Genomic DNA, 18154 nt, shown 5'->3' on the forward strand with positions numbered 1-18154 from the left:
TGAAACTCTAATGAATCCAATTACCTTTTTAAAAAAATATTCTTTAAGTCTTTTTATTTCTTTTTGAGAGAGAGACAGAGTGTGAGTGGGGGAGGGGCAGAAAGAAAGGGAGACGCATAATCTTTGAAGCAGACTCTAGGCTCTGAACTGTCAGCACAGAGCTCGACGCAGGGCTTGAACTCACGAACTGTGATCATCACCTGAGCTGAAGTCAGATGCTTAAATGACTGTGCCACCCAGGAGCCCTTCAATTACCTTTTTCAAAGCAGGGCAGAAATTAAAGAAAAGTCGGTGGTTATATGCTCTAAATCTTTCAGGAAGATGCCAGTTCTGAATTATTTCTTCATCAGAAATCACATGATGATCCAGTGCTTTGAGAGGCCATATACTGTTGACAAGAACATGCCTATATCCTTTTTTAAGGCTCACTGGACAATCAAACATAGTGAGGGCAATTAGACTTGGACAGGCAGATAACATACATATATTCTTTAACTTTGCAAACCCATTGTCATGAAGATAGAGGAGTTTTAGTTTCTTCAGTCCACTCCAAAATTTGGTATCTGGTAGACTCTTTATCTGAAATATTATTAATAATAACATCTTAAATACAAATGTTAATTTTCTATAAATTGCATGGAAAATGGAAAAATATTAAACATCTTCTAAAACTCAGTATTTTTCAAAATGGCAAATTTCTCATAATAAGCCAAAACGAATCTCTAGTTTTCCAGTGGTGACTGGAGTAAAAACATAATACATTGTTCCTCTGGACTAGGTTATCATTATTAGTATAATTAAAAGAATGGACATATATACATTGTTCAGTAAAAATTTCTTTGTAGTAGGCCAATTCTAAACTTTTCTAAAGTACTTTACTGATGTAAAGAATTAGTGTGATATACCCCATTAACAAAATAAAGGATAAAAATCATATGATCATCTCAATAGAGAAAAGGCATTTGACAAAATTCAACATTAATTCATAATAAAAACTCTCAGCAAAGTAGATACAGAGAATATACCTCAATATCATAAAAGCCATATATGACGAGCTACAGCTAACATCATATGCAATGGTGAAAACTGAAAGCTTTTCCTCTAAGATCAGGAACAAGACACGGATGCCCACTCTTGCCACTTTTATTCAACACAGTATTAGAAGTCCCAGCTAGAATAATTGGGCAAGAAAAATAAACAAATGGCAGGCAAACCAAAAAGGAAGAAACAAAACTGTTACCATTTGCAGACAACATATTATATACAGAAAACCCTAAGACTCCACCAAAAAATTCTTACAACTGATAAATGAATTCAGTAAAGTTGTAGGATACAAATTCAGTATACAAACATCTGTTGCATTTCTATATACTAATAATAAGCTATCAGAAAGAGGAATTAAGGAAACAATCCCATTTACAACTGCATCAAAAAGAATAAAATGCCTGAATGAGTTTAAACAAGGAGGTGAAAGATCTGGACACTGAAAACAATGACAAATGTATGAAATAAATTGAATAAGAGAAAAATAAATGGAAAGATATTCCATGCTCATGGACTGAGAGAATAATGTTGTTAAAATAATATTGCCCAATATAATCTACATATTCAGTGTAATCCCTTCTAAATTTCAAAGGCATTTTTCACAGAAATAGAAAAAGACTCCCAAAATGTGTATGGAAACACAGAAGACCCTGAATAGTCAAAGCAATCCTGAAAGAGAATAAAGCAGGATGCATCCTGCTCCCTGATTTTAAACTATATTATGAACCTATAGTGATCAAAAAAATATAGTATTGGCATAAAAACACACAGATCAATGTAACAGAATAGAAAAACCGTAAATAAACCCATGCATAGATGATCAATTGATTTATGATGGTGTCGGGAATACACAATGGGGAAAGGGCAGTCTCTTCAAGAGGCCATACACAAGGGCCTGTAATCTTCTCTATATCATTCTAATTTTAGACTATTTACTGCTGAAGTGAACACAAGGGCAGTGTCTTCAATAAGTGGTGTTGGGAAAACCAGATAGCAACAGGCAACAAAACAAAACAAAACAAAACAAAACAAAACAGAAAAAAAAAAAAAAAAAAAGAAACCAGACTACTATCTTACACTATATACAAAAATTAGCTCAAAATGGATTAAGGGCTTAACCTAAGACCTGAAACTATAAAAATCTGAAAACAAAACACAGGCAGTAAACTTCTTCACAATAGTCTTGGTAATGATTTTTGGATTTGACACCAAAAGCAAAGGACACAAAGGCAAAAATATATCAAGTAAAAATATATCAAACTAAGAAGCTTCTGTACTGCAAAGAAAACCATCAATAAAATGAAAAGGCAAGCCAGTAAATGGAAGAAAGTATTTGCAAATTGTATGTGTAATAAGGGAATAATATCCAAAATATATAAAGAACTCATACAACTCTATAGAAAAAATAAAATCCAATTAAAAAATGGACAGTGAATCTGAATACTTATTTTCTAAAGACATCCAGATAGACGGCCAACATGGTACATGAAGGGATGCTCGTTGTCTCTAATCATCAGGGAAACACAAATCAAAACCACAAGGAGATACCACTTCATATCTGTTAGGATGCCTTTTATCCAAATGACAAAAAATAACAAGTGCTGGCAAGGATGTGGAAAAAAGGAAACCCTTATGCACTGTTACAGGAATGTAAATTGGTACAACCACTGTGGAAAACAGTATGGAGGTTTCTTAAAAAAACTAAAAATAAAACTGCCATATGATCCAACAATTCCACTTCTCAATATTTATCTGAAGACTAGGAAAATACTACCTCAAAAAGATATATATACCCTCAATATTCATTGCAGCATTATTTACAATAGTCAAGACACGGAAGCAGCCTAAGTGATATATATATATCTCAAGTCATTATGTTGTATGCCTGAACTTAATATGTTATATGTCAATAATGTCATTAAAAAAATTTTAAAGTCCAAATAATTTTTAATGCAGGCTATTAAGAAGTAAAATATACCAAATCACAAAGTATTTACATATTTCTAATTCAAAAATTTTCTTAAATTTAAATTTTTTTAAAAGTAGTCTCTACACCAATGTGAAGCTCAAACTCATGACACCAAGATCAAGAGTTGCATGGTCTACGGACTGAGTCAGCCAGATGCCCCTTAAATTTTGTATTTTTATATATTTTATTTAGTTTTAAATTTTTATTTACATTTTATGTAAAAGACTGAAATACTGTAGATAGGTAACATACGTGTTTTTAAACATCAATTTCATTTATACACAAATATCTAAAATGCTATTGCTTACCTGATTTCCATGGAGATCAAGTTTGACTAATCTTATACAACTTTGAAGTGGATGAATATCTGTGATAAAATTGTTTGAGAAGATGCATACTCTCAGAGAGATACAGGATTGCAAATTTTCCATAGATTTTAAATGAAGGCCACTGAACTTCACAAAAACAAAATCTTTCTGATCTTCTATCATGTTGTCATTATAATGCCTCCATTCTTCATGACTGGTTAGTTCTTTTGTGATTGTTCCATGAAACATCTAGGCAAAATGGGAAATTGCTTAGAAAAGTTTTTTCAACTTCCAAAAATAAATTTGAAAACAAAAAATATTTGCTAATAGATAGAATAAAACGGGTAGAAAAGTTAAAATTAAAAAATCTAACTTGTAAGTGGAATCCAAAAACATTAAAAAAAAACAATAAAGAAACAAAAAGAAGAATCAGACCTACAAATATAGAGAACTTATGGTTGCCAGGCAGGAGGGGGGTGCGCAAAATGAGTTATAAATTTCTGTTATAAATTTCTTAAAGAAACAATTTACAATCACATTACTTATTTCTATGTTCAATTCAACTAGGCAGTTAAAATCTGGAATTCTATTAGTTTTAAAATAAGACTAATTTATCTAAAATTCCTGTATCAAAGCTTTTTAAAGTAATTTTACATAGTATTTCTTATATATTTGAAATTTCCCTTACTCTGGGTAATTTAAGCTTTTACAAAACACAGTTACCCAGTGATAGTTTAAAAGAGAATAACTGAACTCAAGTGGCCTGAGAGCATTTAGTCAGATTAACCACCTTCCCTATTGGAAGAATCTTTCTACCATGTGAAGGTAAACTAGGTAGGCATAATCCAAATGAAAATAAATGTGAAAATCTAGATAAACCCTTGCACTCATTCAAGAGATTAGTTCCTTTTTATATGCTGACCAAGGCCTACAACTATAATTAAATTCTAAGTACCATCTAAGAAATTAAACAAAATACAGATTCCCAGGCCCCATATCATATTTATGTTATCAGTCTCTGGGCTGAGGGTCAAGGAATCTGTAATTGAGCATGTTCCTGGGTAAGTCATGGACACATTGAGAAAGAATAAAGACCCTGATATAAAATAAACAGATACGAATGAATCTTTATAAACTTACCAAGCTCTATAGGTCCTGAAATGAAAGGCAATATACAAAATGTATTCCATCATTTGGACTCCCTATTTAGAAAAGACCTCAAGTCTTTCCTCAGGCTCTCCTTTCAAAAAAAACCTATTTTTTCCATTCTGGCCTAATACAGGCAAACTCCAGTTTATAACAAGGGTTTATGAGAAACCATATATCAAGCATAAATCAGGATCTTTTAAGACAATGGGTGCTCAAAAGTTTCACTTACAGAATCCAATTTTTGAGTCAATAACAATTCTGGAAGAAATTTGCAAAGTGAGAGTCATATACCAAGTGAATTTTTTTTTCCTTTCTATTTGTGTAACCAAGTGATTTTTTAAAATTATTAATAGACTTTATTTTTTGGAGCTGTTTTAGGTTTACAGAAAAACTAAAAGTACACAGAGATCCCATATATGCCCCCATAACTCCCTGCACCTTCAGTTCCCCCTATCAACACCTTGCATTCATGTTATATATGTGCTGCAATTAATGATCCAATCTTAATGAATTATTAACTAAAGTTAAACTTTTTTAGATCATAACTTATAACAATCTCTAGACAAACAAAACACATCAACATTGAACAGCAGAGATCCCATTTCTTCATATAAAGCTGAAGTTGACTTTATATCTTTAGTAACAGCATTGGTACACGTGTGTGTGTGTGTGTGTGTGTGTGTGTGTGTGTGTGTGTGTTTATATATATAAATATATATATAATAGATGCACAGATGAACTATTATTTCAAGCATTCATTTCTCTGCTTATTCATCTCTAATAGTTTGATATTTCTTTACTTCTTTGTAGAAGATATCATCTGCCTAGCATTTATTTTTAGGGATTCTAAATAGCATTATTAACTAAGTATAGTTAATGTCTATAAACTTACAACAGACAATGAAAGATTTTTATGTTAAACTTTCCTGTATTAATGCTATCCATATGTCACTTAAATGTGATGTCAATAATCTACCACTGGTATTATTCAAAGGTAGAATGTTTTCTATTTCCTTTATTGATCTCAGACACACTAGATAACCTAACTAAATGAAAACTTCTGTAATTAGTTAAGCATTCTAACTTTAGCTGTTAGTTGACTAACATTGTTACTAACTGTGAGTTCACTGATACCATTTTGTGAAGGTAACTGATACTGATACGTAAGATAACATAGTCCCTTTCCTTAAAATGCCTAAATATGTTCAAAATAACTTTTTAATAATACCCAGTGAGGGAGTTAGTGTGATTGGTATTATTGCCTCACTGAAAAACTTTTTCTTGCAGATAAGACATATAGTTTGAGGAAAAGAATTATTAGGTCACACAAATCCAAATTTGAGATAATCTTCATGATAGTACTTAATTGAATGTCTTTTTACTCATTTTGGACAAGCACTTCCTAGATTTAATTAAAAAGATGCCAATTACAGACAGATAAAAAACCATCTGTAATAATTAAATAGTAAGGTAACTAGGGAACTCTAAAATTTCATGGCCTCATAATTTTTAAAAAATCTACATTGTCTAATTATTTTATGTTTAAATGCAAACCCATGAAAACAATAAAATTAAACATGGTTAATGAAATATGCGAAACTTCATTGTCTAGATAACTCTTAGTCATTACATTCCTGTACCATGCCTACATCCCCAATTTAGAAATTATGTATTTTTATGTTATATAATTTAATTGTTGCCTTTCCAATTATATTACAGGTACCCTGATGACAGGACATTTTTTTTTGTGGTTAGCTATATATTTTTCATAGTTTAGCATGGGAACAAAAACTGAATCAGGTATAAATATAAATTGGCCAGAAATCCTACCTAGGGTGATCAGCTAAGAAAAAGAAACAAAAGGAATCCAAATCAGAAAGGAAGAAGTAAATTTTCTGTTTACAGATAACATGATCTTAGATATAGAAAATCCTCAAGACTCCATGAAAACTGTTAGAACGCACAAATGAATTCAGTAAAGATGGGGACACACAATAACCACGCAAAAGTCATTTGCATTTTATATATACTAACAATGAGGTATCTGAAAAAGGAAAAAAACAATCCTCTTATAATAGCATCAAAAAGAATAAAATACTTAGGAATAATGTAACCAAGGAAGTGAAAGATCTGTACACTGAAATCTCTAAGACATTAATGAAGGAAATTAAAGATACAAACGAAAAATCCTGTGCTCAGGAACAGTTAATATTCTTAAAATGTCCATTCTATCCTAAGTCAACTACAGATTCAATACAATTTTTAATAAAGTTCAAATAGCATTCTTCACAAAAGTAGGAAAAATAATGCTGAAATTCATATGGGACAATAACAACAATAACCCAAAAATCTCAAGTAGGCAAAACAATTTTGAAAAAGAAAATGAAGCTGAAGGCCTCATGCTTCCTGACTTAAAAACATATTACAGATTCACAGTAATCAAAACAGCACAGTACTGGCAAACAAACGAACAAACAAAAAACAATAGGCGCACAGACCAAATTACAACAATTGAGAGCCCAGAAATAAACGTATACATATATGTCAGCCAATATTTGACAAGAGAACAAAGAATACTAAAAGAGAGGACAGTAATTTCAATAAATGGTGCTGAGAACACTGTCTATTCACTGGAAAAAGAATAAAATCTGACTCTTACACCACTTATTAAAAATACATCAAAATTTGGGGCTTCTGGGTAGCTCAGTTGGTTGAGCGTCTCACTTAGGCTCAGGTCATGATCTAGTGGTTCGTGGGTTCAAGCCCTGTGTCAGGCTCTGTGCTGACAGCTCAGAGCCTGGAGTCTGCTTCAGATTCTGTGTCTCCTTCTCTCTCCATCCCTTCCATGCTCATGCTCTGTTTCTCTCTGTCTCCCAATAATAAATAAACATTAAAAAAAAACTAAAAATACTCAAAAGTAAGTCAAAAATTAAGTCAAAAGACTTAAATGTAAGACTGGGGACCATAAAACTCCTAGAAGAAAACAGGGGAAAAGCTCTGTAACATTGGTCTTAGCAATGATTTTTGGATATGACACCAAAAACACAGGCAACAAAAGCAAAAATCAGCAAGTAGGACTATATCACACTGAAACACTTCTACACAGAAAACAAACAATAAGCAAAATGAAGATGCAAATTATGGAATGGGAGAAAGTATTTACAAACATCTAATAAGGGATAAATACCAAAATATAAAAAGTACTCATACATATCAGTAGCAATCCCCTCTTCTTCCTCCTCCTCCTCCTCCTCCTCCATCTCATCATCATCATCATCTAATTTTAAAATAGGCTGAGGACTTGAACATTTTCTTCCCCCAAAAAGACATATAAATGGCCAACATATACATGAGAAGGTGCTCAACATCGATAATTGTCAGGAAAATGCAAATCAAAACCATAATGAGATGAGGGAACAAACCCTTGTGCCCTGTTGGTGAGAATGTGAACTGATACAGCCACTATGGAAAATGGTATGGAGATTCCTCAAAAAATTTAAAATGGAACTACCATATGATCTAACAATTATATATATAAAATATATATTCTAGTATATATCCAAAGGAAATGAAATAATTATATTTCAGAGATATCTGCAACTCTCAAGTTCATTATTTACAACAGCCAAGATACAGAAACAAGCTAACTGCACACTGACTGATGAACAATTAAAAAATGTGATATATAGATATAGATATATTTTACATAATGTATACACACATACACAATAGAACATTGCTCAGCCATGAGAAAGAAGGAAATTCTGCCATTTTATACAACATAGATGGATTTTGAAGGGTTGATAGTAAGTGAAATAAGTCAGACAGAGAAAGACAAATACTCTATAATCTCAATGTGAAATCTAAAAAAGTTAAACTCATTTAAACAGAGAGTAAATTGGGGGGTGCCAGGTGTGAGCAAAATGGGGTACAGGAAATGGGGCGATGTTGGTTAAAGGTTACAAACTTCCAGATCTAAGATAAACAAGTTCTAGCAATATAACACACAACATGGTAACTAGAGTTAACAATATTATATTGTATACTTAAAAGTTACTAACAGAGTATATCCCAAATGTTCTCATCACAAAATAAATAAATAAATAATAACTATATAAGATAGATGTGTTAACTAAGCTTATTGTGATTATCATTTTGCAATATTTGTGTGTATCAAATCATCATATGGTACACATTAAACTTATACAAAATTATATGTCAATTACATCTCAATAAATCTGGAGAAAGACTTCTTTTTTAAGTTTATTTACTTTGAGAGAGAGAGAGAGAGAGCATGCACGTGCACACAAGCAGAGACAGGAAGAGAGAGAATCTCAAGCAGGCTCTGTGCTGTCAGCGTAGAGCTTGATCCCATGACCTGAGATCATAATCTCACCTGAAATCAAGAGTTGGACACTTAGCCAACTGAGCCACCTAGGCACCCCTAGAAAAAAAGACTTCTAAGTACAAATGGCAAAGTATCTCTCATATAGATTGAGATCTATTGTTAATTCCTTTAAATCCTTCCCTTCAAATTTCCACAATCAATATCCAAATGCCTGCAAAAAAGAATACATTTTTCATTTATTTATGCTGCATAACAGAACACCCCAAAACCTACTGGCTCAAAACAACTACTGTTTTTTATCTCTCAGGATTTTGTGGGTTGACTTGATTCAAGTAGGCAGTTCTTTTCCAAGTGATGTTAACTAGAGATTCAGTCTTGGTGTTCATCTGCACTACACTTACAAGATGGCTAATACGCAGTCCTGTCACATTGGCAAGGACCCTGGAGGGGAGAGTCAGCTGGGATGCTGGGATGTATGGGTCTCTCTCGCCACACTGTCCTAGGACCTCTCTCCATCTACACAAGCCTTCCCTGTGTCATTCTCTCACATGTCTATTTGTGTGTGTCCCCATAGTAGAATAGCAAGACTCTCTACATGGGCCAAAAAAGTATAGAGGCAGAATCTATCAGGCCTTCTGAAGGCCCAACTGACACAGGCTTTCCTTAACTACATTCTTTTGGTTAAAGGAAGTTATTTTGCTTTTTGAACTTATTTTTTATCTTATGAAGTAGAGAAAGAAGAAACAAATATAAGTTGTTCTGAGCTTGGTGATCTCAGGCAAGTTATGTACCCTCAGTTTGTTATACATCCAAGCTATGTGCCTCAGTTTCCTCATCCATACAATGAGAATTCCAATAGCACTTAATGGATAGGATTATTATGAAGACAAAATGACTTGGCATAAAGGTTTTAGAGTAGTGTCTGGCATGTAACAAACACTATAAATAAGTGTTACTAAAATAAATCTGGCTCAATTAACAACTCAAAATAGAATGTAATCTTCAAAAAGTAAATTAGGACACTTTTGGTTTCTGGTCCAGGATATAAGGAGCTTAGAAGATGTCATACCATTCTAACAAATAAAAAGATGAACAAAATGAAAAGTCAACAACTCTTCTTAGATTCACCAGAAAAGTGAGGTTACATGAAAAACCACTGAATCAAAATTCAGAGATAGGCAGGTGGATACAAAGATTCAGAAGTTACTGGAGCAAAAATTCACCAAAAGAAACCTCTGCAGGAACCAGTGCCTGGGTAGGACTGTGACTGACAAGTTATTAGGGGCTTAGTGTTGACAACTCAGATTTAGAAACTCCAGCCCTCATACTTCTGTGAGATTAATATCCAGGAGCTCTACCAGGTCCTCAGATCAAATATTGGAGAAAAATCTGCTTGTGCCTCTGAGAGGAGACAGAAAAAAAATAATTTTGAAATACACAAGATCACCCTGTTCTTCTTAACAAGGGCTACCCTAAAGAGAAAATATTTAACACACAAATAAACTGAGGTTTTACCAGAGCCAAACTGATCTGGAAGTAGGGAAATATCCAACTACATCTCCATCAAGCCTTCCATTTGGGAGAAAGGAAGTACACAATTACAGCCCACTCTAGCCATCTTGTCCCACCTAAGATTAGGAAGGCTGAGGAGTACTTGTGAAATTCACAGACTAGGGAGCACAACCTCACTTAAAGACTGAGACTTATCCACACCTTAACACCACACCACACGCTATTTTACTGGAATTCTTTTTACCAGTACATGATGCCTGGCTTTCAATAAAAAAAATTACAAAGCATACTAAAAGACAACATACAGCAAGCATTAGAACCAGATTCACATACTGCAGGGATGTTGGAATTACCAGAGAATTTAAAACAATTATGATTAATATGCTAAAGACTATAAAGGAAAAAAAAGTAGACAACAAACAAGAAAAGACAGTATAAAGAGAGATAAAAATCTTTGAAAAGAATCAAAAAGAAGTGTTAGAGATCAAAACCACTGTAACAGAAATGATTATTATCTTTGATAGGCTCTCTATCTCTTTAGTAGGCTGGATGGACATGCCCAGAAAGAATCTCTTTGTTTGGGTATATGTCAATAGAAATTTCCAAAACCAAAAAGCAAAGAGAAAAAAAAAAAAAGAATCACTGAAAAAAGCTGAATAAAATATTCCAGAACTGTAGGATAACTACAAAAAGTACAACATATACATAATGGAAATACCTGAATGAGAAGAAAGTGATATAGGAAAAGAAGAAAAATGTGAAATAGTAAATATGTGAGAATTTCTGCAAATTAATGTCAGATACCAACCCACTGATCCAAGAAGCTCAGAAAACACCAAACAGGATTAAGGCAAAAAAAAAAAACAAAAAAAAACAAAAAAACAAAACACTGGGGGTGAGGGGGACACTTTACCCATAGAGCAGCAAAATTTAGAAGTATATCCAACATCTCCTAAGAAACCATGCAAGCAAGGAGAAGATAGAGTGAAGTATTTACTATTAAGAGAAAATAACTCACTAATATAAAAAAAAAATTCAGAAGTGTATCCAACATCTCCTAAGAAACCAGGCAAGCAAGGAGAAGACAGAGTGAAGTATTTACTGTTGAGAGAAAATAACTCACTAATATAAAAATCTATGCCCTGTGAAATTATCCTTTAAAAGTGGATAAGAAATAAAGACTCTTAAACAAACAAAAATTGAGGGAATAGGTTGCCAATATATCTGCTTGCAAGAAATGTTAAAAGCAGTTTGTTAGAAAGAAAATAATATAGTTCAGGAACTCAGATCTACTTAAAGAAAGGAAAAGCAGTGGGGAAGAAACAAGTGAAGATAAAATAAAAAGCTTTTATTTTTCCTATTTTTAGTTGATAGATAACAGTTTGGTCAAATACTAATGGCAAACTGTATTAGATTATCTATGTATATATGTATATTCGTGTATGGATATGTATAAATAAAATGAATGGCAGCAATGATACAAGGAACAAAATGGAAGAATTAGAGATATCCTGTTATTAAATAATATTTAAACTACATGTAAAGTAGTATATGTGATTTGAGAGTGGTTTTAAGTTAGCACAATAATGAGGGCAGCTAATAAAAAAAAAGAAAAGAAATACACTGAGATAAGATAGAAAATGAAATCATATACAATGCTCAATTAAACCACAGACAGAAAAGAGTAGAAGGTTAAAACTGGAACAAAAACAAGAGCAATTAAAACAGTAACAAAATATAGTAGATATTAATTCAACTATAGAACTAATCAATTTAAATATCAATGGTCAAAGCACCAACACAAAGACATAGTGGATCAAAGTTACAGTGGATCAAACAGGCCAACTAGACGCTGTCTACAGGAATGGTACTTTAAATGTACTGACATATAAATGAAAAGTAAAGTGATGGAGATGAATTCTACCAAACATTTAAACAATCAATTCCAATCCTTCTCAGACTCTTCTAAGAAAAGGAGAGAACATTTCCAAACTCATTTTATGAGATCAGTATTAACCTGATACTAAAACTAGAGGATACTACAAAAAAATCATAGGCCAGTATCTCTGATGAACACAGACGCAAAAAATTCTCAACAAGACATTAGCAAACCAAATTCGACAATGCATTAAGAGGATCATACACCATGATGAAGTGGGATTTATGCCCGGGAAGAAAGGGTAGATCAATCTCCACAATTCAGTATATACAATGACACACCACATTAACAAAATGAAAGCTAAAAATCATATCATCATCTTGAGAGCTGCAAAAAAAGCACTGAACAAAATTCAACATCCTATTATGATAACCTGAGTATTTCAACAAATGGTATAGATAGAGCATAACATAATAAAGGCCATATATGACAAACCCACAGTTAACATCATATACAACAGTAAAAACTTAAAGCTTTTCCTCTAAGATTAGGAACAAGACAAGGATGCCCACTCTCACCAGTTTTATTCAACACAGTATTAGAAGTTGAGAGAGCAATTAGGCAAGAAAAAGAAATAAAAATCATCCAAATTGGATAGGAAAAAGTAAAACAGTCACTATTTGCACATAACACTACATAGCGAAAACCCTAGAGACTTTACCAAAAAAGTCTTAGAATAAAGAAATTCAGTAGAGTTACAAGAAATAAGAGTAATATACAAAAATCTGTTGAGTTCCTATACACTAATAATGAACTATTAGAAAGAGAATTTAAGAAAACAGTCCCATTTACAATTGCACCAAAAAGAATAAAATACCTAGGATTAAATTTAGCCATGGAAGTAAAAAACCTGTACAATGAAATTAATTAATTAATTAGAGACAAATATTTGGAAAGTTATTCCATGCTCATGAACTAGAAGAATTAAAACTGCTAAATGTCTATACTACCCAAAACAATCTATATATTCAGTGCAGTTTTTATCCAAATTTCAATGCCAGTTTTTACAGAAATATAATAAATAATCCTAAATTTGTATAATACCACAAAAAAACTAAATAGCCAAAGCAATCTTGAGAAAGAACAACAGGCTGGAGGCATTATACTCCCTAATTTCAAACTGTATTACAAAGCTATAGTAATCAAAACAGTGTGGCATTTGCATAAAAAATATAGATAAATGAGGCAGAATAGACACCAGAAGTAAACCCCCATAGATGGTCAATTGATTTATGACATAAGAGCCAAAAATATACAATGGGGAAAGGAGAGCTTCTTCAATAAATAGTGTTGGGAAAACTGGACAGCAACATCCAAAAGAATAAAACTGGACCACTACCATACACAAAATTTAGCTCAAAATGGATTACAGACTTGAACTTAAGACCTAAAACTCCTAAAAGAAAACAGGCAGTAAATTCCTTCACAACAGTCTTGGTAATTATTTTTGTATTTGACACCAAAAGCAAAGGACACAAAAGCAAAAATATATCGAGTAAAAATATATCAAACTAAGAAGCTTCTGCACAGCAAAGAAAACCATCAATAAAATGAAAAAGCAGGCTATTGATTGAAAGACAACATTTGCAAATCATATATGTAATAAGGGGACAATATCCAAAATACATAAAGAACTCACACAACTCAACAGCAAAATAAAATGCAATTTAAAAATGGGCAGTGAATCTAAATACATATTTTGTAAAGAAGACATCCATATGGTCAACATGGTACATGAAGGGATGCTCATTACCTCTAATCATCAGGGAAATACAAATCAAAACCACAAGGAAATATCACTTCATACCTGTTAGAATGGCTCTTATCCAAAGGACAAGAAATAACAAGGGTTGGCAAGGATGTGGAGAAAAGGAAACCCTTATGCACCATTAATGAGAATGTAAATCGGTACAACCACTGCAGAAAACAATATGGAGGTTCCTCAAAAAACTAAAAATAAAACTACCACATGATCCAACAATTCTACTTCTCAATATTTATCTGAAGACTAGGAAAACACTAACTCAAAAAGATATATTCACCCCACATATTCAATAGGCCAAGATATAGAAGCAGCCTAAGTGCCTACTGACAGATGAATAAAGAAAATGTGGTATATACATAGAATGGAATAGTATTCAGCCATAAGAAAGAATGAAATCCTGTCATTTGCAACAAAGATAGACCCTGAGGGCATTATACCTAGTGAAACAAATCAGACAAAGAAAGAAAAATTCTGGATGATCTCACTTATATGTGGAATTTGAAGACAGAAACAAAAAATCAAGCTCATAGATACAAACATTGGTGGTGCAGAGGCAGGGGTAGGAGTTGGCAAAATAGGACAAGGGGTCAAAAGGTACAAATTTCCAGTTACAAAATAAACAGGTCATGAGGAAGTAATGCACCAAGTGATGCCTTTGGTTAATAATATTGTATTGCATATTTGAAAGTTGTTAAGAGAATACATCTTAAAAGTTCTCAACATATGAAAAACATTTTGTAACTACATATGGTGAGTACATATGTAACTACATAATTAAGGACACTATTGTGGGGATCATTTCACAGTATATATAAATACTGAGTCATTATGTTGCATATCTGTAGCTAATGTGATATTATGTGTCAATTATACCTCAATTAAAAATGTATAATAAAAATAATAATTGAATAGCAAAAATCATTTAATAGCAAAAAACTCTTAATGTCTTTGACAGTATAATTAACTAAACTATTTAATATCATCAATGGAATACTATAAAAGCATTAAAACTAATATTGTAGAATGGTTGGCAACATGAAAAGCTGTTAATAAATAACAAAGTTATTGTTTTCATTTATATATATTTTTCACTGAGGGGTGTCTGGATAGCCCAGTTGGTTAAGCGTCTGACTCTTGATTTCAGTTCAGGTCATGATCTTCACAGTTCATGAGACTGAACCCCACATCAGGCTCTGTGCTGACAGCATGGAGTTTGCCTGAGATTCTGTTTCACTCTTTGCCCCTCCCCTGCTCACACACACACACATATACCCTCCGTCTGTCTCTCTCTCTCTCTCTCTCTCTCTCTCTCTCTCTCAAAATAAATAAATAAATAAACATTTAAAAAATATTTTTTACTGAATTGTACAGTTTAAAGGGGTGAGATTACAGTATGTGAATTAAAAATATTCTTCTGTGGCACACATTTAGAAAAGTAAAAAAAAAGTTAAATGATGGCAAAATGTATACCATGCTAACACGAATCAAAAGAAAGCTGGGGAAGATATAATAGTTCAGATAGAGCAGATTTCAGAGCAAGGAAAATTATCAGGGATAAAATGGAGGTATTACATATTGATAGATTCTATAAGAAGACATAACAATCTTAATGGGCATGTGCCTAAACACAGCACTAAATCACCTGAGGGAGGTAAAACTGAGAGAACTTAAAAGGAGGCACAGATGAATCCACTATTAGATTTGGAAACTTCCTTGAACAGATAGCTTGAGCAGGCAGAAAATCTGTAAGGACATAGTTGAAGTCCACAACACCATTAGTCAACTCGATAATTGACACCTATCTACTACTTCATCCAACAGCGGAAGATTATACAGTCTTCTCAAACTCAAGCTCAAGCTCACATGGAATATTTGCCAAGATAGACCACAATCTGGGCCATAAAACATACCTTCACAAATCTAAAAGAACAGAAATCAGGGCACCTGGGTGGCTCAGTCAGTTGAGCGTCCGACTTTGGCTCAGGTCATGATCTCACAGTTCGTGAGTTTGAGCCCCACATCAGGCTCTGTGCTAACAGCTCAGAGCCTGGAGCCTGCTTTGTATTCTCTGGAGCTTGTTTTGGATTCTGTGTGTCCCTCTCTCTCTGCCCCTCCCCTACTCATGCTCTGTCTCTCTCTCAGAATTATAAAAATTTTTTTTAATTTAAAAAATAATAAAATAAATAAATAAAAGAATAGAAAGCATACAATGTCTGTTTCAGACCACAGTGGAATTAAACTAGATATCAATAAAAGAAAGATAGCTTGAAAATATCAAAATACATGGAGATTAAATAACATTTTTCTAAATAATATACAGCTCAAAGAGAAATTTAAAAATATTTTGAACTAAATGACAATACACCTTATCTAAATTTGTGAGATGCAGTCAGAGCACCTGGGTGGCTCAGTCAGTTAAGCATCAGACTCTTGATTTCAGCTCAGGTCATGATCTCACAGTTCCAAGGGTTCCAGTCTTGGTGTCAGGCTCTGCACTGGCAGCACAGAGCCTCTTGGGATTCTCTCCCTCTCTCTCTGCCCTTCCCCCACTTGTGCTAACTCAAAATAAACTTTATTTTTGGTTTTTTTAATGTTTATTTATTTTTGAGAGACAGCACAAGCGGGAGAGGGGCAGAGAGAGAGGGAGACACAGAATCTAAAGCAGGCTGCAGGCTCTGAGCTCTCAGTTCAGAACCCAATTCACAGCTTGAACCCACCAACAATGAGATCATGACCTGAGCTGAAGTTGGACACTTAACTGACCGAACCATCCAGGTGCACCAAAAAATTAACTTTAAAAAAAATGTGGGGGTGCCTGGGTGGCTCAGTCAGTTAAGCATCTGACTTCAGCTCAGGTCATGATCTTAGGGTTCCTGAGTTCGAGCCCCGCGTCAGGCTCTGTGCTAACAGCTCAGAGCCTGGAGCCTGCTTTGGATTCTGTGTCTGCCTCTCTCTCTCTGCCCCTCCCCCATTCACACTTTCTCTCTCAAAAATAAATAAACATTGAAAAAAAAAATTTTTTAATTATAAAAAAAATTGTGGGATGCAGTGAAAACTGCTTAGAAAGTAATTCATAGCGTTGAATATACATATTAGAAAAGAAGATCTAAAATCAATAATTTAAGTTTCCACCTTGGGAAACTAGATCAAGAATAACAAATTAAATTTAAAGTAAGCAAAAGAAAAATAAATCAGTAATAAATATATTTTTAATAAGTACATTTGCAAAAAAGTATAATCTTTGATTATATTTTCAAATATTTGGGGATGGGACCATTTTGTCATTATCTTATCCTATAAGTCTCAATAAATATAAATTCTAAAAAAATTTTCTATAAATTCTAGAAATGTTAACTTTAACCAGATAATATGAAGGGTCGTTTATAATGAAAACAACCAACTTTTTACTTATTTTTCAGATCTTAAGTGAGAGGAGAAAAAAATGTCTCCAAACATTCTGTGCTTCCTTTTATCATATAGTAAGAAATATTACTACAAAGTATATCTCTTCCTTATCTGTCAGGTCATTCAGAGTTAATGAAATGCTTAAATGAATCTCATCCCAGGTGCCTACAAATATATTTTTGGTTCCTATTTACTGATCTTTGTTTTATACAGGTTAATTTTTAAATCATTCTCAATTGATTTTTTAGTTGGGAATATGAATTCTAAAATAATCTTAAAATCAGTCTTTCTTTTTTTTTTTTTTTTTATAATTTTTTTTTTATTTTATTTTTTTTTATTTTTTAATATATGAAATTTACTGTCAAATTGGTTTCCATACAACACCCAGTGCTCATCCCAAAAGGTGCCCTCCTCAATACCCATCACCCACCCTGCCCTCCCTCCCACCCTGCCCTCCTCCCACCCCCCATCAACCCTCAGTTTGTTCTCAGTTTTTAACAGTCTCTTATGCTTTGGCTCTCTCCCACTCTAACCTCTTTTTTTTTTTTTTTTTTTCCTTCCCCTCCCCCATGGGTTTCTGTTATGTTTCTCAGGATCCACATAAGAGTGAAACCATATGGTATCTGTCTTTCTCTGTATGGCTTATTTCTTTTTTTTTTTTTTTTTTTTTTTTTTTTATTATAATTTTTTTTTTATTTATTTATTTTTTTATTTT

General features: G+C 33.1%; 1 protein-coding gene across 1 annotated transcript in view; it reads right to left on the reverse strand.

Annotated features, from left to right (window-relative positions):
• Positions 1 to 18154, reverse strand: part of LRRIQ3 (leucine rich repeats and IQ motif containing 3) — a 221437-nt gene that overhangs the window by 185238 nt on the left and 18045 nt on the right. Inside the window, 2 exon segments of the mRNA XM_007089803.3 lie at positions 256 to 579; positions 3322 to 3570. Of these exon segments, the coding sequence (XP_007089865.2) occupies positions 256 to 579; positions 3322 to 3570 (573 nt within the window).

The sequence above is a fragment of the Panthera tigris genome, chromosome C1 (genome assembly GCF_018350195.1).
Source record: "Panthera tigris isolate Pti1 chromosome C1, P.tigris_Pti1_mat1.1, whole genome shotgun sequence".
Taxonomy (NCBI): domain Eukaryota; kingdom Metazoa; phylum Chordata; class Mammalia; order Carnivora; family Felidae; genus Panthera; species Panthera tigris.